This window comes from Euleptes europaea, chromosome 7, assembly GCF_029931775.1.
Source record: "Euleptes europaea isolate rEulEur1 chromosome 7, rEulEur1.hap1, whole genome shotgun sequence".
NCBI lineage: Eukaryota > Metazoa > Chordata > Lepidosauria > Squamata > Sphaerodactylidae > Euleptes > Euleptes europaea.
In genome coordinates this window covers 38,885,377-38,912,954 of record NC_079318.1, presented here as the reverse complement: position 1 = coordinate 38,912,954, position 27,578 = coordinate 38,885,377, and the positions used below count along the sequence as shown (strand labels likewise).

At 40.9% G+C, this 27,578-nt stretch overlaps 2 protein-coding genes across 2 annotated transcripts in view; both read right to left on the bottom strand.

Annotated features, from left to right (window-relative positions):
• Window positions 1-4,087, bottom strand: part of GLP1R (glucagon like peptide 1 receptor) — a 133,703-nt gene extending 129,616 nt beyond the window's left edge. The window contains exon 1 of the mRNA XM_056853359.1: window positions 3,981-4,087. Coding sequence (XP_056709337.1) covers window positions 3,981-4,087 — 107 coding nt within the window. The remainder of the gene's footprint in view (window positions 1-3,980) is intronic.
• A 980-nt stretch (window positions 4,088-5,067) lies between these two features.
• The window catches only part of DNAH8 (dynein axonemal heavy chain 8), a 158,727-nt gene continuing 136,216 nt past the window's right edge, over window positions 5,068-27,578 (bottom strand). The window contains exons 80-89 of the mRNA XM_056853358.1: window positions 26,153-26,305; window positions 24,399-24,554; window positions 22,372-22,488; window positions 21,445-21,546; window positions 20,162-20,322; window positions 15,358-15,514; window positions 11,281-11,433; window positions 8,732-8,921; window positions 6,504-6,625; window positions 5,068-5,444 (exon numbers count right to left, since the gene is read on the bottom strand). Of these exons, the coding sequence (XP_056709336.1) occupies window positions 5,157-5,444; window positions 6,504-6,625; window positions 8,732-8,921; window positions 11,281-11,433; window positions 15,358-15,514; window positions 20,162-20,322; window positions 21,445-21,546; window positions 22,372-22,488; window positions 24,399-24,554; window positions 26,153-26,305 (1,599 nt within the window). The 3' untranslated portion in view covers window positions 5,068-5,156. The remainder of the gene's footprint in view (window positions 5,445-6,503; window positions 6,626-8,731; window positions 8,922-11,280; window positions 11,434-15,357; window positions 15,515-20,161; window positions 20,323-21,444; window positions 21,547-22,371; window positions 22,489-24,398; window positions 24,555-26,152; window positions 26,306-27,578) is intronic.

Below are 27,578 nucleotides of genomic sequence, written 5' to 3'. Positions count from 1 at the left end.
AAAATGGTATTTAGGGACTGATAGGCGCTTACAATATGCTGGTAAAGTCTTTGGGATTGAAAGACCCAAATAATACAAGGAGCAAACGCTCTGGGCTCTGCGGCACGTGCTCCGTTTGTCAAAAAGCAGCACGCTAGATTTAATTAGTTTACATAAAGAGGTGTAATCCATTTGCTTAAGAGACTCAATAGGAAAACCCATTTTCTGTAACTTACTATCAACCAATTTTGCCCATGTGCTTCAAAAAACATCATTAGCAAGATGATGCAGATAACACCCTTCAAGAGAATAGAAGATTTTAAATCTAAAACGGAATGTCGTTATCCATGCTTTAGCCTCCAAGGATGGTTTAGCAAATTCTAGTCGTATAGCTGGACCAGAAACACACATTGGCAGATTTTATACTGAGCACAAGAAAGAAACTAAGGGGAATCATGATGATCATTTATTGCCAGGGGTACACCATACAGTAATGATGGAAAAAACATTTGTCTGAAAAGCCTGAATGGCAGGGGGTAAATCATTGCCGCCCGAAGTCCCAAAAAAGTGTTAACAGGCTTCTGAATAAGGTACTTTCGATTGAGAAACAGGACACTGCACAGGAAAGTGTGGAGTATGCAACAACATTAAAACAAATGGTTTAAGGGCTGTACTATTGGGTATAAAAGCAGAGGTGTAGGCCTTCAAGTTGATGTCACAAATCTAGTTTTCTGTCCTAAACAGAAACCATTAAATAACAGAGTGTAAAATTACTAAGACAGTCCTCCTTTTTGTTTGTTATCTCACACAATCCCTCTCCTGCTTGTAATACATCTTGGGAAGGATACAGTGGACTTAGGGTTGCCAGGTCACCCCTGGCCATCGGTTAGGGTTGCCAACCTCCAAGTGGTAGCAGATTTCCTGCTATTACAACTGATCTCTAGCTGATAGAGATCAGATCACCTGGAGAAAATGGCCTCTTTTGCAATTGGACTCTATGGCATTGAAGTCCCGCCCTCCTAAGGCTCCGTCCCCAAAACCACCTGCCAGTGGTGAAGAGGGACCTGGCAACCCTACCACAGGTATAGGATGGAGGGCAGGATTAGCAGATCCAGGTTGGGAAACTTCTGGAGATTTGGGGTGGAGCCTGGGGAGAACAGGGACCTCAGTGGGGCACAATGCCACCCTCCAAAGCATCCATTTTCTTCAGGGGAACTGGTCTCTGCAGTCTGGAGATGAGCTGTCATTTTGGGGGGGGGAGGGGCTGGCATCCCTAAGTGGACCTCTCCTCCTATGGAAATTAACAGAACTCTTCCCTGTCTGTTCAGCTACATTACCTTTCTCTTTTAGTATTTTCTTTTGTGTTTCTACAATCCAGGAAGGTTTCCTTCAAAATATGAAAATGAGGTGAAGTATGTGATGGAATAAGCAATGTGTTGTGTACAAAGATAGAGAAGAACTGCAGTGTGCAGCAAGTGGGCAATTAGACAGGATAATGGGAACAGGACTTTTAAGTGTCCTTTCTTGTCCCCAGACTGATATTCTTAGGCCAATATCCTTCATCTTCTCGGAAGTCACTCTGACACTCTGCTCTCAGCTAGTTGTGTAGTAAGGAAAGTATCTCTGTCTCTGATTGTTACTATCTAGTATGTAGTTAGTTAATCTATCTACACTTTAAGCAGATTGTACACCTTTGCTGTGTTAATCACTCTGCCAACAGTATGTTTGGTTGTTCCTGAATGCAAAATCACTGTTGATCCCTTAATAGTCTTGATAGGCTGGACAAGGGTCATCTGTGCAGCATGTGAATGAACATAAGAAAAGCCATGGTGGATCAGACCAAGGCCCATCAAGTCCAGCAATCTGTTCTGAAGATTGGGTCAGGGGGTTGGATTTTATGGGGTCTGGAAGAGGTTGCCCCCTTCCTCCATTGGGACCAATGCAAAGTGTTTGCATTGCAACGTGTTTGCATTGGTTTCCAATGGAGGAAGGGGGCAACCTCTTCCAGACCCCATAACATCGGAACCTCTGACTCAATCTTCACCAAACTTTGAGGTTCTTTCAAGGAGAGACCCTTCCAGCTATCCTGAAAATTTGGGATCTCTATCTACAAAAATGCCCCCCCAGGAGCTTCGCAAACAAAAAACCCCATAGGCTAACATGGGTGGGAAATTTTCCCAGCCCATTTTCTCCTTTCATAACAACTAATTCAAGCAAGCCAGCCAAGCCCTACACAACCACCAGACAACCTAGCATCACAAACTAGCTACCTAGAAGCACAACAACCTAGCAGCACAACAAACCACATGGAGAAATCTATTCCAGCTGAGACTCTTCACAAAAAAACCCAAAACACAAGACACCAGAACAAAATCCAAAGTGGGGGCTCTTTTGCCATCCCTTACCAAACCTACACTATGCACACAGTGGAGGCTGGACACAGCAGCACCCAGGCATGCTTTGGCGGCACACACCCCACAAAACCCACGTCCAGCCACATCATGCCAGGTAGCTGGAGGTCTGGGGGCACTGCTGCCAGCCCAGATGTGGTGCCAATCAAGCCAATCCGATGCACAGTGCTAAACCTGACAACAACAACCAGGCATGCAATAAGGATACACAAACCTACCAGCAGCCAAGTAAAATGGCTTCCCCCATACACAGAGAACGAAACCAAAAAGTCAAGACTTAAACAGGAACCAAATTAAACTTTAACACTTTTAAAGAGGAATTAAAAAGGAATTAAACAGGAATTTAAGCAGTTACGAGCAATAACAACTACAAAGTGTTGAAATCAATATAAATTCAGTCCCATAAACCCCTCCCCTTGCTTGCATGCTGCCAAGTTTGGGGGGGGGGGGAAAGCCCCAAATGAAATAAAACGATATGATCTCAAACTGTTAGATGTCTTCTCTTCTCCTCCAGGTAGCAGGCAGGAAATAATCCAATGGAAGCAGCAGGCTATAATCCACCAGGTCAACTCAGGATGAGTCAGCAGGAGCAAAAGCCAAGATTTTTGTACCAGAACAAACTCTCTCCCTCAGTGAGCAACAGCCAGTAGACAGAGACCAGGTAGTATAGCCTTTGGCCAAAACACAGAAAAGTTTGAATGGAGAATCCAGCTTCTGTGATTGGCCAAAGAATACTCTTCTCTGAGGTCTAGCCATTGTCTGGGAGTTAAATCCCCCCTTCCTCCCCCTTGTTAGGCTGTCCGGGCAAGGTAGGTTGCACCAAGGAGAGCTTTCTCCTTGCAAGAACGCGGGAAAGAGCCGAACCCGGATAAACCGAATTCTTTTGGCTTATCTGAGAATCGCCCGATTCAGCTTGGGTATTTACCGTGTTTTTTTGTATCCGGTAAAACTCGAATTCGGAAAAGCTGAAATGGCATTTATTCGGCTTTATCCAGTTTGGGTTTTACCGAATGCACAGCCCTAAATAGGCACACTTGTTTGTACCTCATTGCTTATATTTCCCATTGGGTCCTGGTTGGAGTACAACTTCTATATGGACTGGAATTCATTGCATTAAGAGGGACACTAGCAGGGAGGCTGGTATTAGCAGAAGAGCAGCAGCCTCAAGTGCATCCTGTTTTGTAGCTGTGAGGCAGTTAAAAAGACGGATTCTCCAGAGTGCAATATGGCAATACCTTTTCCATATATTAATGAATTATATCATGAGAGTGCAGATGCCTGGAGGCAAAATGGAGGCCAGATGGGAGAAAGTCTTTACCTTGCATAAAAATATTGGTGTGTGCATGAAATAAGCTTAACAGTGAAATCCTATGCAAAGTTACTCCAGTGTAAGCCAACTGATTTCTGTGCAACTGCTGCAGAGTGCATAATGTAGGCACTGCAATTACTTTTTTCTCTGCCAACTAGAACAGAGAGACCAACCTGAAAATTTGAAGATGAATACACATGGGCAGTTAAGGGGCTCTAATTCCTGTGGTAGTAGAATGACTGTCCTGCTGATTATATAGTATCAGTTTGCCTTATACTAACCGTTTTGGTTTACTGGGTATCATATCTTGGCTGGGTTCTTTTTCAATATCAATTGCGCTCACTGATGCATCAGTCAGAACAATGGTATCATAAGAACTGGAGTCCATGACTTCGGGGAACACTTAAGTCGACAGGGTGAGAAATGTAGCAGAAATAATTGTACAAACCTTGCCTATGGTAGCGCTAAAACACAAAACAGATTGCTTTCCATTCTGGATGTCTCAGACCACTTTTTTTACAATATGCATCAGCAAAACGACTATAGAGCATAGCCAAACAGGCCACAAGACAACTGAGTGGCTTATCTCTACAAGTATTCATAATGCCCTTTAAATACTTGCCTATGCTGTCTGGCTTCAGAAACTATCAATGAGATACTCAGTGCATGAGCAGGTACTCACAGTGTCCTTTATCAAATAGAGATTTTTTTTTGTTGACTATCAAACATCTTTTACTGGTTTAACTTCTGTAAGTTTTTGATCTTCTGTAAATTCATCTGAAAAAATTGTTTTGCCTGAAAGAGCTTTATGCGTGAAATGTTGAACATATAACTCTGCAGTAAAATAGGTTCCAGCAGGAATTATTGTCCTGCTTATATTGCCCGTAATCCACAAAATTTAAAGCAGTATATTCTCACCTGGATTGACTTGGCTTGAATGGGCTGAACTAGCTCAGGAACTAGGGTGTTACAGCTTGCACTGTTCATCAAGAAGAAAAATACCCATCTGTAATTCACGGTTTTGAACTACTTTCAAGATTTATATGTATTCCATAGTTTTTGACAGGCAGCTTGATTCACAATCCAGTTAAAACAGAGTACCTAGACATAAGCCAATTTAGCCCCAATGACTGGGCCATTAAATCTAAGTACTCCAGCACAACTGGTTAGTGACGTGGACTCACAGGTCCAGGCAGGAATTGGTGGCGTTCACCCCTAATGGAAAGGGAGGACGAAATCAGAACTTAATTTTCCATTTAAACAGAAAGATTTATTACACTTGACAAAAGACAGACTATCAAAGCATTAATGTACATGGCAGAATTATTAGAGCAATAACACCATTGCAATTCAAGAGGGAAAAGAACAGCTAACTAATAAAAGGAAACAAGTCAAACATATATTTTTATCAATATCTCATATTTTAAAGAGTTTTATAGTCATCTAAGGATGAGGATTTATTTGACGTCACACAGGAGGGCCACTCCTCTCAGTATCCAATGATCTGGAGACACAGTTGTCCTTAGGTATATTGCAGTGATGTAGGTCAAATCGGTTCTCCTTGGCTTCTTGTAAATTGGGCAAACATAGAGTTTGGGATCTCTTGGGCCAGTCGTATTAATTGCAAATATATGCACAACCGGGAGTACCGTAAAAAGAATCTTTGCTGTAGATTCAGTGAGTTTATTATTTCGTCTGTCCCACCCAGCTCCATCCAAGTACAATCCATAAATATATACACCTTCCTGTAAAGAAAAAAAAGTATGTTTATTAATGCACAGAAAAGTATCTGTTCTTTAAAATTATGACATGATTGGGTAACTTGCAGTGCAACCCTAACCTCATTGACTTCAGTGGATCTAGAAAGATGTAACTCTGTTTAGGATTGTACTGTTAGTCTTTTCAATATACAACAAGTTATAATTAGCAACATTTGAAATCATAAGGAAATTTGATCTTATAAAGTTTTTGACATTGCAGTAAGTTAGAATGAGAAATGTTCAGATATTGAGTTCTTCAAAATGAGACAAAATAATTCACATTCTCTCTCCCTAAGTATAAATATACATTGTACCACAATCATGGCATACACAAAGAAAAGTGCTTTTGGTGTAGACTTTCACTAATTTTTAGTCAATTGCCAACCCAACGATTCTGTAATATGATAAATGTCAATTACTCAAATTCAATTCTCTACAAGAAAACGAGACAATAGCCCTTTTCAAATATTTGATCATGGCTACACTGAACATGTGAAGAGAGGAACAGGACTGTGCCCACTGGTCCTGCCCTTATCCTTTGTGTATGTATGTACATAGTGCTGTATGCATAAACATGAGGGCCAGTGGGCTATTAAAGCACAATACAGAAGTCTCCACTAATTTATTTCACACTTTGCCATCACTATAAATGAGAAAATTATTGAGTGGGACCCATCATAAAAAAATTACAGAAGGAGTTCATAGAGCAGGTCTTTCCCTGCCTTAAACTTCCTGGAGCCTGTTGCTTGACCTGAAAATCCTCTTTGAGAACTAGGGGGACCAACCAACAGTATGAGCTTGTTCATGAGACTCCCTCAACCTTCAGAAAGGATTTTCAGGATAAACAACAGGATGTCGAGGGAAGGCCCTTCTGTGAGCTCTTCTGCTGGATGCAAGCAATTGTCCTTTCTTAAATGCAAAGAAATGCAATACCTATTTATTCTTTATGATAATTACAGATTCAGGTTTTAAATGCTGAAGTGTGATTTGTTGTCAAATCAATGCCTATATAAATATATATATATACATATGTTCCACACGTACCGCAGGGCCTGCTGTGATCTCTTCTCTGATTTGTTTCAGCACTTCATTATGAATTGTGACTGTATCCAAAGCCCACCCTTTGTGTGCTCGAGTCACTTCTTGCCTCATAGCTGTGAGAAAACCTGCAAAGTCAGTGAAAGAAGAAAGCAGGTAAATAATAATGCTCCATCTGTTGTTTTAGGTTAGCCGGCCAGGGATGCCCTTTCTTGCTTACAGACAGCCGGCTAACCTAAAACAACTTCTCACCCATGATGATAAACTACTTAACAGGAACATGGACTCTGGCACCAAGGCCTGCAACAAACCAAGGTGCCAACTTTGCCCTCATGTAGATTCTAGGAACATCATCTTTGAACCCACCAATGTCAGCCATACTATCTCAGGTTCATACTCCTGCTCATCTTCTAATGTGATTTATGCCATCACATGCCAGCAATGCCCTTCCACAATCTACATTGGACAAACAGGTCAGTCTCTTAGACAAAGATTAAATGGACATAAGTCTGACATCAGAAACCACAATATTCAAAAACCAGTGGGAGAACATTTCAACCTTCCAGGACATTCTGTTGCAGATTTAAGAGCAGCAGTTCTCTTACAAAGGAATTTCAAAGGGAGATTGGAAAGAGAAACTGCTGAATTACAGTTGATATTCAAACTAAAGACAATGCATTTACCTGGGCTGAATAAAGACCTTGCATTCATGGCTCATTACCAATGCTGATTTCTCCACACCCATCTCTCCCCTGGACATCACAGACTCTTCTGCATACCACACCTAATCCCATCACGCCTGCTATTCACATTTACATACTGTTAACATTTACATACTAATGCTTGTCTGAATTCACTCTCCTCTACTTAAAGACAGATGGATTCACATTCTAGCTGTATCTGAAGAAGTGAGCTGTAGCTCACGAAAGCTCATACCCTGCCAGAAAATATTTTTGTTAGTCTTTGAGGTGCTACTGGACTCTTGCTCTTTTCTACTACTGCAGACAGACTAACACGGCTACCCACTGTGAAGCTATAATAAGTTTACTGGAATAAATTCATGACAGAAGCTTATGCAATAAAAAAGGGGAAATGACACAAATAAGAAAAGTAGGGCTGCAGACTTAGCTGTTGCTATTTATTTATGAATTAATACTAGCCCTATCCAGAGTTGCAGTGAATATTAAGGATTTGATCAACTGGGAAGTGTAATCAACAAAAAACAGTGCTGTCCAAGTTATGAGGGAGTCACCTTTGGGCTAAAGAGTTATGGTTGTTATTGGTCTGGATTGTATTTTATATCTGGACATTCCCAGTGCTTCCCATCTTAAGCCCACAGATGACACACCATTCTTTATGGAAGTATACTTCAGCAAAAGCTTTTATTTTTACTTTCCTTGAAGCAAATTGGTTTTCTTAAAATTTAGGTGGTAGCACTTATAACTTCAGCACACTACATACAGAGTGGTCATTCAGCCACTGAAAGGGGGAGATGATTTATTATGTTTCATGGTCTTTTCTTCTTGAGTTTTTCTACCTGATAGTAAATACCATTCCCGTTGCTTATCCTTTCACCTGCAAAACTCCATTGGTGGAGAGAAACTGGCTGCTGCAAAAGGATGAACGGTTCTATAAAGATGGCCAAGGTATGACTTTACATCCAAACCATATATAAGCATAAGCTTCTGAACTGTTTTGGAATTTATGTTCAGGATGGGCCACTAGCACTGTAATGCAATAGCATAAGCCCCTGATAAGATTTGTGTTGTTAACAGATGTCAAAATCTGTTGACATTAGCACACCAAAAAAATTGAAATGTTTCTTGGCAACATCATTTTCTTTTTTTAATGAAAAAATTAAACACCACAGTGAAAGTCATTTATCCAGTCTTTGCCACTTGTAATTTAGAAAGGACTACGTAGCCTTCTTTTATTTACATGTCTCAAGGGGCACATATCTATTTAGATGATCAGACAAGGAAATAAACGGAAATGCCCTTTTACATTAATTTAATGGAAAATATGAACAGTTCTTACCTTATATGACAAGTGCAAATTCTTTCATTGTAGAATTGAAAAAAATAGCCTCTAAACTTTTTTGAATCACCCCTCTGCATGATTCCACCCTCCTGTTCACTATAAAACTCATGTACAGTAAATGTAGTAGTTGAATAATTCAAACTGTAGTTAAATATAGGACCATGTATAATACATATGGCCCTCCGTACACTGACCTTGAGGATTAAAAAATCCAGTCATCCAAAATACATGTGGCCTGCCTTCAAAAATCCAGGTTCGAAACTGGTTGTTTCTCTCCAATAGTTCAGTAAACCAGAATCCAAGTGTGGAGGAATCCCAAGACACACGCTTCCAAAGTTGAGGAATTCGAGCATCATACATGTTATCAAGTGCATCTCTTAAGTTCTGAAGAAATCAAAATATGTAAAGTAGCTGATGACTTGAGATGTCTCAGTTTGAAAATGAGTAGTCATTAGAGATGTGCATTCAGACAATAATCAAAAAGTGAACCAAAAAGCCCCCATATACTTGTTAAACCTAATCTAATCTGAAAAAATAACTACAGGTGGTAATATTTGTGAACATTGACTTGCCCAATCACATTGATTGTTCAGGGGCTATGGGAGGGCTTTGCTCAGTGTAAGCAGTGTCTCCTTTTCCCTTGAGCTATTCTGTTCTCTGATGTTTTAATCTAGTTCTGTTCTGATCTAGCCAGCGTGGTGTAGTGGTTAAGAATGGCAGACTCTAATCTGGAGAACCGGGTTCTATTCCCCAGCCCTCCACATAAAGCCTGCTGGGTGACCTTGGGCCAATCACAGTTCTCCCAGAACTCTCTCAGCTCACGCGGAGGCAGGCAATGGCAAACCACCTCCGAACATCTCTTGCCTTGAAACCCCTACGAGGTTGCCATAAATCAGCTGTGACTTGATGGCATTTTCTGTTATGTATGTATACAGTTAGGTCGGTAAGCAGGGGAAAACCTAGGAGCTTGAGTCCCCGACGAAGGCTCCTAAACCTGCACGCGTCATTGGCCCTAAGCTGGCACACGCCATTGGCAACCCCGGGGGTTGTTCCCCCCTATCACGGATTAGGGGGGAGTGGCTGCGGGCGGCCAGGGGGGCATATAAGCAGGGCCGGTTCACTGTGTTCTCTAGTTCTGTTCTGTTCACAATAAACGTGTTGCTGTTGGAACTCCATCTCGACCTCGTGTGTCCTCCCCATGCAGACTTAACATTTTCCACCTCCATTCTGATTTCAGATATGCTTGCACACCTTGGCGTACAGGAAGTGCTACAGACTTGGAAGGGTTGATACAGCCAAATGTTATATTTCCCTTCCCAAGCAACAGACGGTGTTACCACTGGGGTGAAAAGGCAGAGACAAACATTTTTGATGCACCCTGGTAAACCCAGGTAGCACTAAAGTCTCAGAGAGGATAGAGGCAAATGTTATACTTGTTCCTTCTTTCCTGGCAATATACAGCATCTCTGCAGTTTGGGGCAGTGAGAGAGGCAAACATTTTAATTGCACACACACACACACACTCCAGGCAGGAATAATCCTCTCAAAAGATAAGTGCAATTGCACTGTAACCAGTTTGACAGAGTCAAACCAGATGAAATGTGAGAGAGCTCTTGGTGTCTTTAATTTTCCTTCATGGTCAAGGAGGTGTAGCAGGGAGGGTGTTAAGTCCACGTGGGATGGAGACGGAGTTCCAACAGCGACGGCTTTATTGTGAGAACAAAAACTGAACTGAACTGAACTACAGTGACCGGACCCCTGCTTATATGCCTGCTTGGCCGCTTGCGGCCACTCCCCCACAAGTCCATGATTGGGGGGGGGGAACCCCAGTAGCCAATGGGAGCATACAGTTCAGGAGCCCTGGGGAACTTCAAGCTCCACAGGGTGCTTCCCCCCCGCATTGCAATTACAAGGAACTTGTTTCCCTTGATTCAATCACATATACAGACATGCATACATAACAGAGGGTTAAATCTTTTTTCCTGCGCTACTATTACTCTTGCAGAGGCAAACCACCTCTGAACATCGCTTGCCTTGAAAACCCCATGAGGAATCGACACAAGTCGGCTGTGACTTGATGACACTTTTCACCACCGCCATTATTACTCTTGCACTGTTCTCGCCTTACTCTTGAGCAACTATTAACCCTGATAGGGACAACCTAAAGATGGGCAACTTTTTTTTAGTTAATTAAAGTAAGCACCAAAAGAGATGTGATGTGGAGGGAGATCCATGTGCGGTTATTCAAGTGACCTCTTATTTACATCTAAAGCACAGGGTGATGCCGCGTTCAAACAATAATAGAGTATGAAAGGAACTAACAGTGGACTCCTACACAGAGTTATACCATTGCTTTCAATAGACTTAGAAGGTTATAGTGATGTTTAGGATTGCACTGTAAATCCTGCCCCCTTCCTGCATCTTACCTCTCTACCTCCTGATGTTCTCAGAATATTTTCTTCCAACACAATTCCAGTTCCAGAAGGAAATCTGGCTTTGAAAAAAAATGCTGAACAAAATGGAGGCCAGTGAGGTAAGGTGCAGAAGAGGACACAATTTAGTTTTGCACACCCCATAAATAAAGTTACGTACAGAAATTAGTGAAGAAAGGAACAGACTAACCAAAATCAGTGGCTTTAAGAGCAAAGTTTAACAAAACTGAATCACTATTTTTAAAAATAAAATGAATGAAAAAAATGTGTACATCTCAGTAATTGTACGTAACAATGAAGTGCTTGGTTACCTCACTCATAATAATAGTTCCTTCAATGGCTAATTTAAGATCACTGAGACTATTCCGAACTATTTTGATAACTTTTTGCATTCGGTCAATTTCTTGGCGAAGAAAAATATTCATAGAACTGAGATGTCCCATTTTAATTAAGCGAGCTTTAACCTAAATGAGAAAGCAAGTTGGTCAATAAGGCATTTGGAATAGCACTAGCAAAATACTTACATTTCATACTTGGAAAAATAGCTGACTTCCTATTTATGATTAAGGAAAAACCCTTACCAATTCAAAAAGCTAATAAAGTATTTCATTGCTAGCAAGTCATCTTACTGTCATCTTACTTACTTACTCACAACACAGGTTCTGCCAGTCCCTGTAGCTTAATAAATGGCTCTAATACGACCAAAATCAAACAGAAGTCCAGTAGCACTTTAAAGGCAAAGCATGAGCTTTTGTGAGTCAGAGCTCACTTCTCCCCCAAGAACAGGATGGGGGGGACATTTCAGGGGGCTGTGAGGGGGGAAGCAGAAAAATTACACTTCTTGTGGCCCATGAAAACATCTAGTATGGATTGAAGCCACTGGCTCCAGCTGGACTAATACCACGACCAGCATGATGTAGGTGTTAGAGTGCTGGACTAAGATCTGGGAGATTTAGGTTCTAATCCCCACTTTACCATGGAAGCTTGCCAGGTGACCCAGTGGTTCCCAAACTTTTCGAGCCACCGCCCCCTTGGTTCCACAAACTCAACCCCAGCGCCCCCTACCCTATCCTGTAAAAAGTATTATTCAAAATAGAGATTTGCATGACTCACTAAAGAAGATAATAACAATAAAATTTCAAAACACTAACAATTAATTGCACATCTTTTCAAAATCAAACTAAAACTTTTTAGTTGAAATTTATATCAACAAAACTGATGAACTTGATCCGGTGGTACCAGCTATTCAAAGTATGGGGGGAAATTCTGATAATTTCCACCAAATTTGCCAGCATGGTGCCATAGCGTGATCTATTGTAAATTAGTGAACAACACAGTTGAAGGGCCCACCTCTAGCGCCCCCCTGATGCCCTCTTGCCTCTTAGAGCCCCCCCCAAGATATTCCTACTGCCCCCCAGGGGGTGGTACTGCCCACATTGGGAAACACTGGCCCAACCTATCTTCCAGAGTTGTTGTGAGGATAAAATGAAGGAGAAGGATGTAAGTGGTTTTGGGTCTCCATTGGGGACAAAGTAGAGTTATAAATGAAGTAAATAAATAAATGCAAGTCAGATATTCCAACAAGCATGAGTTATTTGCATATTAATGTCTGCAAGGGAAATGCATGGAAACTCAGCTGCAATATATGGATCAGACCACTGGTCTATCTAGCCTGATATTGTCTACTGTGACTTGGCAGCAGGTGCCCAGAGCCTCAATCTGGTGTCTTTCAAAACCCTTCTACTTCTTTAACTACAGATTCCTGTGTCTGGATCTGCGAACATGTGCATGTTTTCTATCACCGAGGTATTACCCCTCTCTTGCCACTCCACTGCATGTGATTCAAATACAGTGCAACTCATGGACCCCAACTGAGACAAATAAAAATATCCTGGCAATCATAGCCAGCCTGTTCACTAGAAAAACAAGCCCACCTATCCTGAGGTCTAGTGTCATAGACAATTAGATGCTGAGGTAGAAGAATCAGTGTTTAGATGCTGACTGTGGTAGATGCAGTCAGCAATTAGATGCTCACTGAGGTAGAACAATCAGCATTATTCTTGGAGGGTGAAAGACAAGCAGTGAGAGGGGGAACCTGGTAGCCCAACGTAAGGAAGAGGTGGAGCAAAGTAATGTAAGTCCTGGTGGGAAGTTATGGAAAGGGGACTGGTCTGGTGCAAAGATTAAAAGTATCCACAGAACAGGCCAACTCAGCCAACCTGGAAAATTCACCATAAATGGAACTGAAGATAGAGCCAAGTGTACTTGCTCATGAACAGGTCAGCTGAACAAGACTTCCAAATTAATGTGCAGGAGACTGCAGTACCAAAGTGGCACCAAGACAGAGACACACATCAAAAGCCAAGATGTACATTTCTATCCCAATATGTGTTTATGCAAAAGGTTATGTCAGGCTATGTTACGTGCACAGGGTGGGAAATCGTGAGAGTAAGGACGGACAATTATTGTGAAGTAAAATAGCAAATTGCCCTGACCTGGATGGCCCAGGCTAGCCTGATATCGTCAGATCTCAGAGGATAAGCAGGGTCAGCCCTGGTTAGTATTTGGATGGGAGACCACCAAGGAATACCAGGGTTGCTGTGCAGAGGAAGGCACTGGCAAACCACCTCTGTTAGTCTCTTGCCACAAAAACCCCAAAAGGGGTCGCCATAAGTCAGCTGTGACTTGAAGGCACTTTACACACACACACACACAATAGCAAATTAAGTCAAGAAACAAGTCAGAACAATAATTGGATGCTTTAATACAAACCGAGAATCAAATGATTCTGATTTTAGGCAAAAGGGCTATTACTAGTGCAGTACACAAAGCTCTTATCCTGCACTGCCTCTTTTTATTTCAATGGGGAGTCCTTAGAAACAGTCCTGAGTGGACTGCATCCTCAATCAGTAGATTTTATGATCATCTATGAGCAGATATATAAGGGAATGACTAGCTAGTTAGTGAGAAGAAAATGCAATTATTGTGTTCTCATGTTTTACTTAAAAGATTGGTAATCTGTTCATTGTGGTCAATGCACACTCCTATTAATTTTTAAGAAGTTCTGCAGCTATATGTTGAATTTAATAAATCCTTTCCAGATTTTTTTTCAGGATGAACAAAATACAACTTTGTTATCACTTTTATTCTTTCAAATTGCTTGTGGGAGAATCTTATAATTTGCTTTTTTCATTGTTTTTCATTGCCCTTGAAGAAGCCACTGAATTTTTCATTGGCAGAATGCATGCCAAATGTTTGAAGCATCTTGACTATAAAAAGAGAATTATTCACTAATAAGTACAGTTGTCTGAAGTTACTATAATCTGGGGATACACATGACCTTTGATGTGATATATGGCATCAAGGGAACCATTTTCATTGGAAATTGATTAGCTAATAATTTTTCCTTAAGGTTCAGCTATTAGATGTACATCCAGCCAAATTTCTGTTCTAACATCATAAAGGAGGTGTAATTTTCCTTTTATGCAACACCAGAGGATTCCTTTAGGCATGAGCTGAAATGAGGGGGTGTTTTACAAAAACTTCACCTCCCCTAATTTTTGGCAACTGATTGGGACACTATGAAAAAAGATCAAAGATGTTTTCCCATTCAGAGTGTAGGCAGGAAACACCGCCTCAGTCTTCATGATGTCATCAGATACCTAAATCTGACTGACTGCTAAATATTATGATATCATGATACTACTTATGTGTTTCCTGATTGATGGATTCTCTCAAGAAAAATGCCTCTGTTTCTAAGAAAAACTTAACCAAAACTGAAGATCAGGAAAGGACAAAGATGTGCCCCACTTTGCTAGATTATCCGGACCTAGAATAAACTTAGCACCTGCCCATTCTTATTCAAAAGACTTTATTTCAATGTAAACTATGAGACTTTTGCTTTTTAGAACTCTAAAAAGTTTCCCTCCATTACGACCTCCTGTTCACAGCTTCCCCTTTACATTTACAGCCATTAAGATTTTTGCTGTGTAACATGCATAAATGAATGCCATTTCTATAGGGCTGCCAGCCTCCAGGTGGTGGCTGGAGATCTCTCGCTATTACAACTGATCTCCAGGTGGCAGAGATCAGTTCACCTGGAGAAAATGGCCACTTTAAAAGGTGAATTCTATGGTATTATATCCCACTGAAGTCCCTCCCCTCATCAAACCCTGCCCTCCTCAGAATCCACCCCCAAAATCTCCAGGTATTTTCCAACCCAGAGCTGGCAACCCTACATTTCTAGCTATTCAGTGTTTTTCACAGTGCCAAATGCAACTTCCAGACCAACCAGAAGCCACAACTGTCCCTTGGGTCTGCTACAATGAGTTAATATTTTCATGTCTGTGATTTTAGGAAAGCTCTCATAAGAAATATAAAACAATCACCTCATGGGGTACATAATCAGGAGGAAGTTTCTCAAGCATATCTTCAGCTAATCGATAGACAATGGCTTCTCGAGTTTCTCCTACTCCACCTCCACTTTCTTTTGGCTGAATATTTGTTATGGTGTTCAGAACATCAGCTGCTGTGTTACTCTGATACCTGAGGGTAATTTTAAATAATATACAATAACTAGAATGTCCAAGTCCAGTAGATGACTTACCAAAAGAAAGTGAAGAAAGAGATCTCATTTGTTCTAGAAGGAGTTGCAAAAGGGGAACTAGCCTTGATAAAGAGCTGTACATTCAAAATGCATTGGGAAATTTTCTAAAATACAACCAGATTTCTATAACATCTTTGGATGTTGTATTCTATTTTTTGCTATGGATTTGGTGTAGCTTTTTTGTTTCGACTCATCACATTTAAGGAGCCTCCATTTCCAGGGAGATAACATTTCCTGTCAGGGAAGACTATCCATAAAGGAAAATGCCCTATTCTCTAACACAACTTGTACAACAGGTTGACTAGACTCATGCAAGCATAATGAGATCACATAAGCCAATATCCTCCTTCCCTTACCCACAGCAGTCTCCTCAGTGTAACAGGGTTATTGCATCCAATTCCCCCTCCTGACTGTAGCCCCCATATCATGGAGCATTTTTGTTTTTGAGAGTTCTTCAACCCTCAGCACAGAATATGGAGGGGGTTACTGTGGGAGGAGGAAAGCAGGGAAGATATGCTTCAAATTTCTCTTTTTATTACAAGAGGGGCAATGAGTTTTAATGTATAGTTATACAGGTGCAGAGGGTAGCCAGGTTGGTCTGCAGTAGAAGAGCTAGATTCGAGTCCAATAGCACCTTAAAGACCAACAAGATTTTGGGGTATGAGCTTTCAAGAGTCAAAGCTCCCTTCATCAGCTACAAGTAGGAATGGAGATCCCTAAGTCCTTGTATCCCAGTCAGAAAGTGGGAAGGATGTTGCAAAGAAAGGAGCCAGGATGCAAAGTTACAATGCAAAATGTAATCAGCTTGATTAGAGATGGGGAGAAATACTTGGGGCAGAAAATTAGCATCTGTAGTGAAATAAGAATCCTATGTCCTTATTCAACCCTGGGGGAGTCCATTGTTCTGAATTTGTGAATGAACTCAAATCCAGCAATCTCATGTTGTACTCTCCTCTTGAAGCTTCTCTGTCTGAAGAGTGCCACTCTTAGGTCAGCAATGGAATATTCTGGAAGAATATTCTCCCACTGGTTTTTGAGTGTTGTGATTTTTGACGTCAGATTTATGCGTATTTATTCTTTTGTATTGACTGTTCAATGTAGAGAGCAGAAGGGCATTACTCACACTTGATAGCATATATAACATTGGAAGATAAACAAGTAAATGAACCTGAAATGGTATGGCTACGGTTGTTAGGTCTGGTGATTTGTGTTGTCAGAGTGAATATGGGGACAGAGTTGGCATGTTGGTTTATTGCAGGCTCTGGTATCAGATTCCATGTCCATGTTAAAAAGTGTATTATTGTGGGTGAGAAGTTGTTTAAGGTTAGGAGGCTGCCTGTTGGCAATAAAAGGTTTACCTCCCAATGCCTGTGAAAGAGGGGTATTATTGTCCAGCATAGTCATTAATGGTACATTGAACTGTTTTGAGCTAAGAGCTGTATGTGACTGCCAGTGGTGTTTTGTTGTTGTTTCATTTGGGCTGTCTCATAGCAGGTTATCCCTTGGTATCACTCTGGCTTTGTTGATGTGTTTTCTTGTTATTTCCGGTGGGTATTATAATTCCAAAAATATCTGTTGTAGATCCCCCAAGTGAGAATCTCTGTCAGAAGGGTCTGAACAGATGAAGTTTTAGATAATGGATTGTTTAGCATGTTTAGGATGGTGACTGGAGGTGTGTAGATATGTTTGACAGTAGGTTTCCAGTATAAGATGGTTTTTATGTGTCCATTACGTGTTTGTACAGTGCTGTCTAGAAAATGTACTTCTGGTGTGGGTTGATTCATGGCCAGGTTGGTGTGGGGTGGAAGTTGCTGAAGACTTGGTAAAAATTTCGCCAGTGCTTTCCCCCCATGAGTCGAGATGATAAAAATGTGATCAATAAATTTCAAGTTCAAGGGGTGTTAATGGATGGGAGCTGAAGAGGTGTTGCTCTAGATAAGCCATGAAAATGGTGGCGTATTGTGATGCCATTGATCTGAAGGAATAAATAATTAATACATTTGAAGCAGGTGAGGACTAACTGGCAGAGCTTGGTAGCAAGATCAGCTGGGGTGTTGTCAGAGATGGTGTTCCTGATGGCTTGTAGTCCATTTTGTGGGGGATGTTAGTATATAGAGACTCAACATCCATGATGGCCAAAATAGTATTACCAGGAAAATTGTTAACAGATTAATTTTTCTCAGGAAATTTGTGGTATTGCGTACATAACTGGGGACATTGATGGCATAGGGTCTGAGAACGCAGGCCATGTATCCAGACACTCCTACAGGGATGGTGCCAATACCTAAGACAATAGGATGTCCTGGGTTGTCAGGCTTATGTATTTTGGGCAGAACACATAAAGTGCCCGGTAGAGGTATTTGTGGCATGCCCATATAGATCTGTTCCTATATGTGTGTGGGTAATTCCTTAATAATCCTGTTTAGTTCTTTTTGGTATTCCTGAGTGGGGTCTGAGGATAGTCGTTTGTAGAAAATGGCAGTGGAGAGTTGTCTTTTGGCTTCCTGAATGTAGTCTGATTTGTCTATGATGAAAACTGCCTCTCCTTTGTTAGCTTCTTTAATCATTATTTCTGGATTGTTTCTGAGGTTGTATATTGCATTTCTTTTGGTGTGGGTGAAGTTGTGTTGCGAGATATGATGTTTCTTGATCATTTCAGTTTGCACTCATCAGTGAAAACATTCTGTGTAGAGATCTAGTGTGGCATTGCAGCCATCGGGGGGGTGGTCCATGTAGAGTCCTTTTTCCTGTAGCGTTGGGTGGGTGGCAATTGGTAGCTAATGTGTTACCCATTGGTGGGTTGGATAGATGGCAGCTGTTCAGCAGCACATTGTTAATTATTATGTCATGAAGATGCTGTCTGTCCATCTATGTTCTGTTCTGAGGCTCGATCAAAGTACTCCTGTAGATGCAGACAGTGAAAAAAGGCCTCCATGTCACCACAGAATTGACCCTCTCATCCTGTCTCCTTTCTCTGCAACACCCCCCTCCCCATCTTCTGACAGGGATATAAGAACTCTGGGATCTCCATTCCTGACAAAGGGAGCTTTGACTCTCAAAAGATTATACTCCAAAGATGCATAGTTAGAGTTCATGTTAATGTATGCTGATGTGTATTCTGGAATGCCAAAGATCCTCTTGAGGAGATGTTTCAGGAAACACATTAATTCTCCAGTTTTTCATCCAACTGTTGACTTGTGCTGCCCAATGTAGATTCACATAGCAATTATTCCCAGGCACAATGTCTGCAGGTAAAAGGTTGTATTGTGCACTGTATGTAAAGTAAACATCACTTTGGAAGATCAGAGACATATAAATGCTCCAAATGATTTTTTTAAGGGATATCCACTAACAATTTTTGGATTTAAATGTCAAAGCCTAGACAACTTGAATCAGGTAAAGAACAAGGTGTGGAAGGAAAACAACTTACTGCTGCTGTTCTGTGAGTAGCCTACTTAAAATAAGTATTGTGGGAAATGATCCCATACTATTAGTCAATGCATACATAATTCTGATGCACAGAACATTTCCTAGCATTCCAAATGATTTATTGTGAGGCATCATATATGAGCATAACCTCCACATCACTATACTTCTACAAGTCCTGCAAACTAGGCATTCATGAGAACAATGACATTGGCAAACTCTATGTTCCTTAACACTTTTACATCTTAGGGCTTCTCCTCACATTACTTCCGAAAGACATGGGTGTAATTGCAAAAGGCAGGCATGCCTGAACAATGACAAAATGTCAAAACCATAATAAATGTTACAATATAATACAAAATGTCAACGCTGTAATACAACACTATAATAGGAGAGGAACTTGAGGCTGTGCTTGTGTCTTTCAAAAATAATGCAAAAAATAGTCCTTACTCTGCCCATCAGATTGGAAGATGAGGAAATATATAAAACTTCTGTTCACAGTAAAACTTTTTGAATCCCCTGGGCCATTGTATCAATAGCACATTTGAGAATCAAGTGTATAGAACTTGTTAAACAAATCATTTGACCAACTTTTACAACCCTAGAAGTGTTAAGCATGAACACCTTGCAAATTATAATTCATAATGGAATTGTAGGAACTACAAAAAACAAGTAAAATTTAATGTTGACTGATTATATCCTGTAACAGATGTTATGATGTTTGAAGCAGAAAATAATAAACAACCTGCTATTTACTTAAGGGTAAAGTGATTCAGTGAAAGGTAACACTTAAAAAGAAACTGGTTATCAGGTAAGTTTCAAATTCCATCATCAAACATCAAAAACTACCTGACAAAATTACATCATTTTTTGTAATGTTTAATCAAAGTTAACTTTGTAAAAAAAAAATGTCAACTAAACTGTTTGTGTGGAACTAAAATGTGCTTCAGAAACAGATTATTTCAGAAAGCTTGTCTTAAGTGTATATATTTCATGCTATAAGTTTACTTTAAAAAAGTACAGAAAGGCTTTCTTGAATGATTGGATTTATACAAATATTGGACATTTCTAAGAATATGTATACTGTTATTTAAAGCATATATTGTATAACTAAAAAAACTGAATAATTTAATATCTGCTACAGAATTAGACCCACTCACGTTATATCTGCATTTGGATGAAGACCAAAGACTTCTGGACTATCCATGCTAGGAAGCGTTGAAATATACTCATGATATTGATCCAGAGTTTTACATACTGGAATTTTGTATCCAGTGTAAAAACAGAATGTGTTCTCAAACATTTTTTCACTGAACCAGACCTACACAAAGTAAAGACAAAGTAATAACACTTTTGGTAACAATCTTGATTACTTTAATAAAGATGGTATAGATGATAATAAAGATGGTACAGTGGCAAGGAGCCACTCGATTCTTGGGAGGATGGTGTCCACAAAGAGGATGGGGGGAAGCAGCCAGAACGTGTGGGAAGAGAACAAGCCCTTCCTTCAATGTATACCAACATCACAAAAATCAATGATCCATTCCTCATCATTCAAGGAGCTGAAACCTTTCTGTAGATTTAACAGCCATTAGCTATTCATCTACCGTTTCACACTTTAGAAAGGGGGCAATGAAATTTAATTTTTCCTTGACACTATAAAGAGAAAAGTTGGCACATCTCTCACACAATTGACCAATCTACTTGACAGCAGATAACACAGTATCCACTTCTCAGAAAGTGTCTTTAGCTGTTTTATCCAGGGAGTGATGTATTTATTTCAAGCAGTATTATTTTGTGGACATGCTAAAACAATGTGGGCTAGGGAGCTGAAACCTTACTAAGACAAGAAAGGAAAGATTTGTATTGACAAAATGCATCCTACACATAAGCCAAAAACGTGTATATATTCATTTTAGGAAATAGTCAAACATATAAATAAGAGAGATCTTATTTCAGAGGTGATTTGTTTCTTGCTTTGCATGTCCTGAAGAGTATCTCTGGATCTTGCCATAAGATAGCTGAAGAGAAGGTTTACTTAATGTTTCCATTTGTGCAAGATTTGGACCAAAGCTACAGTAAGACCAATCACTGATTTTCAATCAGTCATTACATATTATCTGTGACATATTATCTGATCAAATAAAGTCATAATTGGGGGCTGGGACTGGCTAAAATATACATTAAGCTATTTCTTGTGCAAGTGGAAATGCAAGACTGGATACAGTCAAGTTGAAAGCACAAGGGCTACTTGTGATAACTTTCTTGTGTTCCTGCCTACGAAAGAGCTCTTCTGTGAGCAGAAATGCTCCACGAGATACAACACTAAATTTTTGACAGTATTATACAGACTACTCCAACTGAAGATTTATCATTTTTCATTTGAAACTTGTTTTCTTACTAAAAACAAACAAACAAACCCAGTTCGATCACATTTTCTTACTCTTGCAAAGCAATTAAGGAGACGCTTATCATAGTCATCTGTGACCCTGCCTCCATACTGCACCTCTCCAATCATGTATCGGACGGTACTCCAAGATATTCCCTAGTGGAAAAATGGTCAATTAAAAAAAATTGTCAGAAACATGTATATTCAGAATCCTATTCAAAACTATGCAGTGTGCCCAAAACATGTTGGCAACCCCAAAGTGCAAACTGCAGTTTCCCTCTTCTTTAAACAATAACTACAGGTACAATCCATTGCCTTGTGTGGGTGCAGCTGTACACACAAGAAAGGATCGATGTAGGAGTCAATGAGCTCTTTTTTTCTCCCTTCCCAACTTCAACTGTGCTCTATACCGATGATATCATGTGCAAACTACAGAACAAGGACCATCACCTTCAATACAAAGACCATGGAAGCTTCTCATAGATGCATCTAGCTATCCCTCTTCTCCTAAAATCCTGGCCTGCTAGCAACTTATGTCATGAGCACCTTGAGTGCAAGGATCAGGGAAAAGAGGGACAGCTGAGCGCATGTATGGACGCTACACTCAGGCTTCCTGCTGAAAGTAATGCTTAGCAAACTGAATTGCACATCCAGTCAAGATCCAGAGAGGGAGGAGAAGGGAGGAAAAGAGTCTCCATTGAATTCTACGCTGATTCTCCTCTGTACCTACAGCTGTATCAACTGGGGAGTGGGTCATTCTCTGTATCTTAAACTGCACATAGCTGTGCCTGGGAAAATATAAATGCACAGTTGATTAAATATGAGATAATGATGGTTAATATTGGCAATCAAACAGCTGGCCAACAGGCAGAAACTGTTTAACTGAATTATTTCTTTATTAGATATACACTGCAGATGTTAGAAATTAATTAACTGTCATAATAATGCACTTAGGGAACAATATAGGATACAGTTACTAACTTTCTTAATGTCACATTCATCCAAGTGATTCTGTATAAATTGAACACTTGCTGTGAAGTCTGCTGAGTTGAATTCATAGGGAATATTCCAGCCCAAAGGACCAAATTTGCGCCTTTCCTTCAAAAAGACAATACAAAACAAGTAGAGTGATTTCTTTTGATGTCCTTGTTTATTAAAGTGGTTTAAACTAATTATGCTATGTTATTGAGCCCTTTCTATTATGAATGTTTCCAATTAAAACTACTTGCCATGACACTGATGGAAGAGGGACAAGTGTTTCTTGGCATGAAGTAATTATATACTGTTTTGCGTCTGTACCTTGTGAAGCTCTAACACAAATGGAAGCAAATGGAAGGATCCCCAGGGTCAGGGGCAGGACACACCACATCCTGAGAACCAGAAATAGTGGGGTGTGGCCATTCAATATCCCATTCAGACACTAGCAATTGTACTGGTCTGTACTGTGAATTTGATGTACAGGTGATCCATGGTGAAATACAGAGTGCATGGGTTGTTCGCTCACGAGCACACAACTGATATTAAAGCAAAAATTGCATCTGAGTTATAGCAAAAAACTTCAGACTTTTCTTTCAGAGCAGCAATTTGCATTTTTGCTGTTTCCAATGCTAAATCATGTGTTAACTGGGACGTAAAGGCAATACCACTACAGCTTTAGGAGAAACAATATTGCATACAAACAAATTTAATGGCAAGCAATCTGTTTATCTCCTCCCTTTTTAGGGTATGTTCATCAGTTTTCTTTTATGTACTTCAATTTACCTTCAGATAAAGAGGAATGTATTATGATTGGTCATATTTAAAGTGTAGAGGGAAGGCATGAGGTAATAACATCCCTCTACTCAGAGATTCTGTGTACAACCTATAAATGCTGAAACAGAATCAGTACCTTTTCTAAACAAATAGTACACCTCTAAATAATAAGACAATTGTCATCCTAATTGTTATCTTGTATAGCTGCAGAATATGGCCATATGGGCCATTCATTTTAACTGGCAACATCCATTCATAACAGAGAGACAGGCAAGCTATATTATTTTCTTTCTGGTTTATTAATTTTCTGGATTACAACATCTACCCAAACTACAGGTAGGATCTGCAACTGGATTTCTGCCCCCCAGAACATGGCTTTCCCACTCCTTCCTGTAGCAGGCTGCAACCAAAAAGTTATTTCTGGGGATTGGGGGACCCCTCAAGAAAGCAATGGGATGTGGCATTGGGGGGGGGGGAGACTGCAGCTGAGGCAGAAACTGTGGAAATGGAGGACCCACCCCCTTTAATGAGCAGAAGGGCCTTTAACTCATATAAGAAGTCCTTTAGATCCAAACTTATTTAACCACAGCGCAAGGAAAAAACTATTATTTTTCCAGAATTATTATTATGTTTGATAAATTGCTGTGGTTTCTCAACAATGAGAAGAGGTAGGCCATTTATGCATGGTCAATTTTGATGCTCGTTCAAAGCTCTTTTTAAAAATGTGACTTTAGAAATGCCTATTCACAGCCCTAACGCAAAAGGATAAATTCCACCACCCCCCACTCGCCTGCTCCTTCATTCATTTGCATAGCTATTAGCATGTGCATAGTTAACACGCTGCTGTTGTTTTGCATGGTTCCCTCTGGTTATTCTTCGCAGCAGCAGCGGAGCAAACACAAAAGGTCGCTTTAAGTGGGCTCTTTTGTAATGCAAAGCAGGACTGCGTCGAATGACGGTTCAGCGTGCAAAATTCAAAAAAATCTGCGGGGCAATTCAGCCTGGAACACACTGCTAATTACCATGCAAAAATGGCCAAAGAGAAAAGGGGGGGGGAAGCATATCAGCAATGCTAGCAAAATGCTACTAGGCCAAGTACAGAAACATTTGAAGCAGAACTGTGGCTTCAGTGTAAGCCCTGGAAATACAAAGCTTGTGTGCCACAGTAAGCAACTAGAGTTATTCTTCATATATCTGAATGAATATATTCTATTTTATGAACAGTGAAATGCACATTATACAGATATATGCCATACCTGAACAGTGGAGTGCAGGAAAGCTACAGTGTAAAGAAGGGGCTTCCACATAGGCATGTTGCTGATATCAAGCAAATCTTGGTTAATACCAGAAAATGTTCTTTTCAGACCTGCGCGGACACCCTGTGGCGGCTCATTTGTGAATTTTATTGAAGTCTGTCATATCAAGGAAATACATATATTAGATTTGACTCCAAAGAGGCATGCTGCTTCTAAAACAGAGTTCATTGTGTCTATGTATATGAAATGCTATTGTATCAGTTACAGGAACATCAAAGGCCAGTATGTTTGTTCTGACGTGCAATGTTTAATTTTCTGACCATATCAAGTAATTGTTGCCATGATGCTATAAGATGATGCACACTTATTTAAACACACATAAGAACATAAGAAAAGCCCTGCTGGATCAGACCAAGGCCCATCAGGTCCAGCAGTCTGTTCACACAGTGGCCAACCAGGTGCCTCTAGGAAACCCACAAACAAGACAACTGCAGCAGCACCATCCTGCCTGTGTTCCACAGCACCTACGATAATAGGAATGCTCCTCTGATCCTGGAGAGAACAGGTATGCATCATGACTAGTATTCATTTTGACTAGTAGCCATGGATAGCCCTATCCTCCATGAACATGTCCACTCCCCTCTCAAAGCCTTCCAAGTTGGCAGCCATCACCACCTCCTGGGACAGGGAGTTCCACAATTTAACTATGCGTTGTGTGAAGAAATACTTCCTTTTATCTGTTTTGAATCTTTCACCCTCCAGCTTCAGCAGATGACCCCACGTTTTTGTATTATGAGATAGGGAGAAAAGCTTCTCCCTGTCCACTCCATCCATACCATGCATAATTTTATAGACCTCCATCATGTCTCCTCTTAAGCACCTTCTTTCCAAGCTAAACAGCCCTAAGCATTTTAACTGCTCCTCATAGGGCAGTTGCTCTAGCCCCCTGATCTTTTCTGCACCTTCTCACACATTCAGCATTTTCTCATAGGGCTGTTTATAACATTTGAAAGAAGTCAGTTCCCCCCCTCCTAATTTTTGTTACCCCAAATTAAAGAAGTTAATAATCATCAATAACTTTTTTTAAAAAAAGTCTTTCGATTTACTCTTGTCCCCTTCTAATGTATGCGTATCCCCCTTTCTAACATCAAAACTCTCCCTTAGCGTGCTTCTTCCATTCCAGGAAGAATCCCTTTTCATACCTAAGCCTGCATCCTTGAATTTGTGATGTCTCTTAGAACATGCAGTGTGCCTTTCCTTCATCACCAAATAAGAGAGCCTAGCTCTGCATGCCTAGAATTAAGGTGCATACCAAGGCAGCACCTCATTCTTGGAAGAAATTTATTCCATGCTCCCTATGCATCGAAAGCGACATCACCCAACTGAATTCACACCAACAAATCTAACATCAATGACTCTATCTGAAGACAGCGATGCCTTAAATTGTCATGAAAAAGTTGGTACCCATCAGCTGCCACTGAGCAAAAAGCAGGAGAGTGACAGGGCAGAACACAGCCAAATAGAGAAAACAGCAAGCAGTTAACAGCATAAGAACCTTGCTATAGGAAGTCTGTTTTCCTCTGGAATAGTTCAATATCCTCTCATTCAGTAGACAAACCATACTCTACTGTTTCTCATATGAGGAAAATGTTCATAGGTCTTTCAATCGCTTCCCTTTCAGTGCAGGTAATATTTTGACTTCTAAGTTTCCCCATTGCTTTTATCTAAATTCACACGAATATACTAGATCTAACCTGCAGCAAAGTAATTGGAAACTTAATGTGTGGTTCAGTGGTTATCCAAACGCGGAAGCTGTCATCAGGAATATCGGCAGTCAGCATTGTTTCCAAAAGCTCTTCCATGAACTCTAGACCTAGATGGCAGTTCTGTAGCAGCACCCAGCCACCCTGAAATTGATCAAACAATGTGTATGCCTTCCATGATAGTGTAACTGAATAACCACAGATGTATGTGAAAATTCCATTTGGGGCAGGTTATACTAATTTAATGTACTAGTCCTCTCTTATTGCTTCTTAACTTCTTTTTAAAAAATTGGTCAAGAATAAATATGGATTTGCATAGAAATACAACAGCAAGTCTCCTTCCACTGAGTAAGTAAAGTAGTATTGCCATCTTGTGGTTGTTATAAAAATTGTAGAAGGGCATTTTCTACAAACTTTGGTTTCCTGAAATAATACATTATTTCTAAAGAATCCAATAGAGAATGTTGCTGCTCAGAGTTAGCAAATGTATCTTCTCTTTTAGATTTGCATGTTGAAGGATGAAATGCAGAAAGTAGCCATGCTCTGAAGCAGTCTTGGAAGTAACATTTCTTGGAAGTAGATCATATTGAGTGCAGTGAAAATTACTTTCTGTTTCAAGCAACAATGCTTACAGAGCATTCCTGACCTTTAAGGGTGAAAGCTGTTAGGAAGCCAGGAAGGTGCTGCACCAGTGTTGGGGCCCTCCACACCGGTGTCCGGGTTAGTTACGCCACCGTAAGTGGCCCCAACACTGGCCAGACGCTGGGCGCAGCCGCCGCAGTGCCACTCCAGGATGCCGGTGGGGTCTTCCATTAGTTTCCCACCGGTGTAAAGGCCCGCTCCAGCATCCCGGGGGCTGTTCCAGTGTCCCGGGAGGTGTTCCCAGGGCGTTCTGGGGGAGGGAGGAGCTGCTGTTAGGAAGCCTCCTGTCCCCATTTGCTCCAGGTTCGCCTGCAGCGAGAGGAGCGAGGCTGCACCAGCTTTTTGCTGGCACAGCCTCGCTTTTCTCAGTGGGGTGAAAAGGCCCCGTTTGACCAAAATAAGCCTCTAAAAGGCTTATTTTTGGTCTTTCGGTGGTCGTGGAATGGCTTAGGACAGTGGTGGCGAACCTATGACACGTGTGCCAGAGGGGACACTCAGAGCCCTCTCTGTGGGCACGCACACCATCGCCCCAGCACAGAAAAGCAGCCCCAGCAGCAGCAGCAGGAGAGGCGGCGGGAGGGATCCCCCGAGCCGCCTCATGGTGGTGACCCCTGCCCACAGCCCCGGCTCTTGCACCGGGCAGCCTCTCTCCTCTCCTCCTTTTGGGAGCCACGAGGGGAGGGATGGGGGGGAGAAAGTTGAGCTCCCGGGTCCTCTCGCCACTGCCGGGGCACCTGTGAGCTTCCCTCTCTCTCCCTCTCTACGGTGCAGGGCG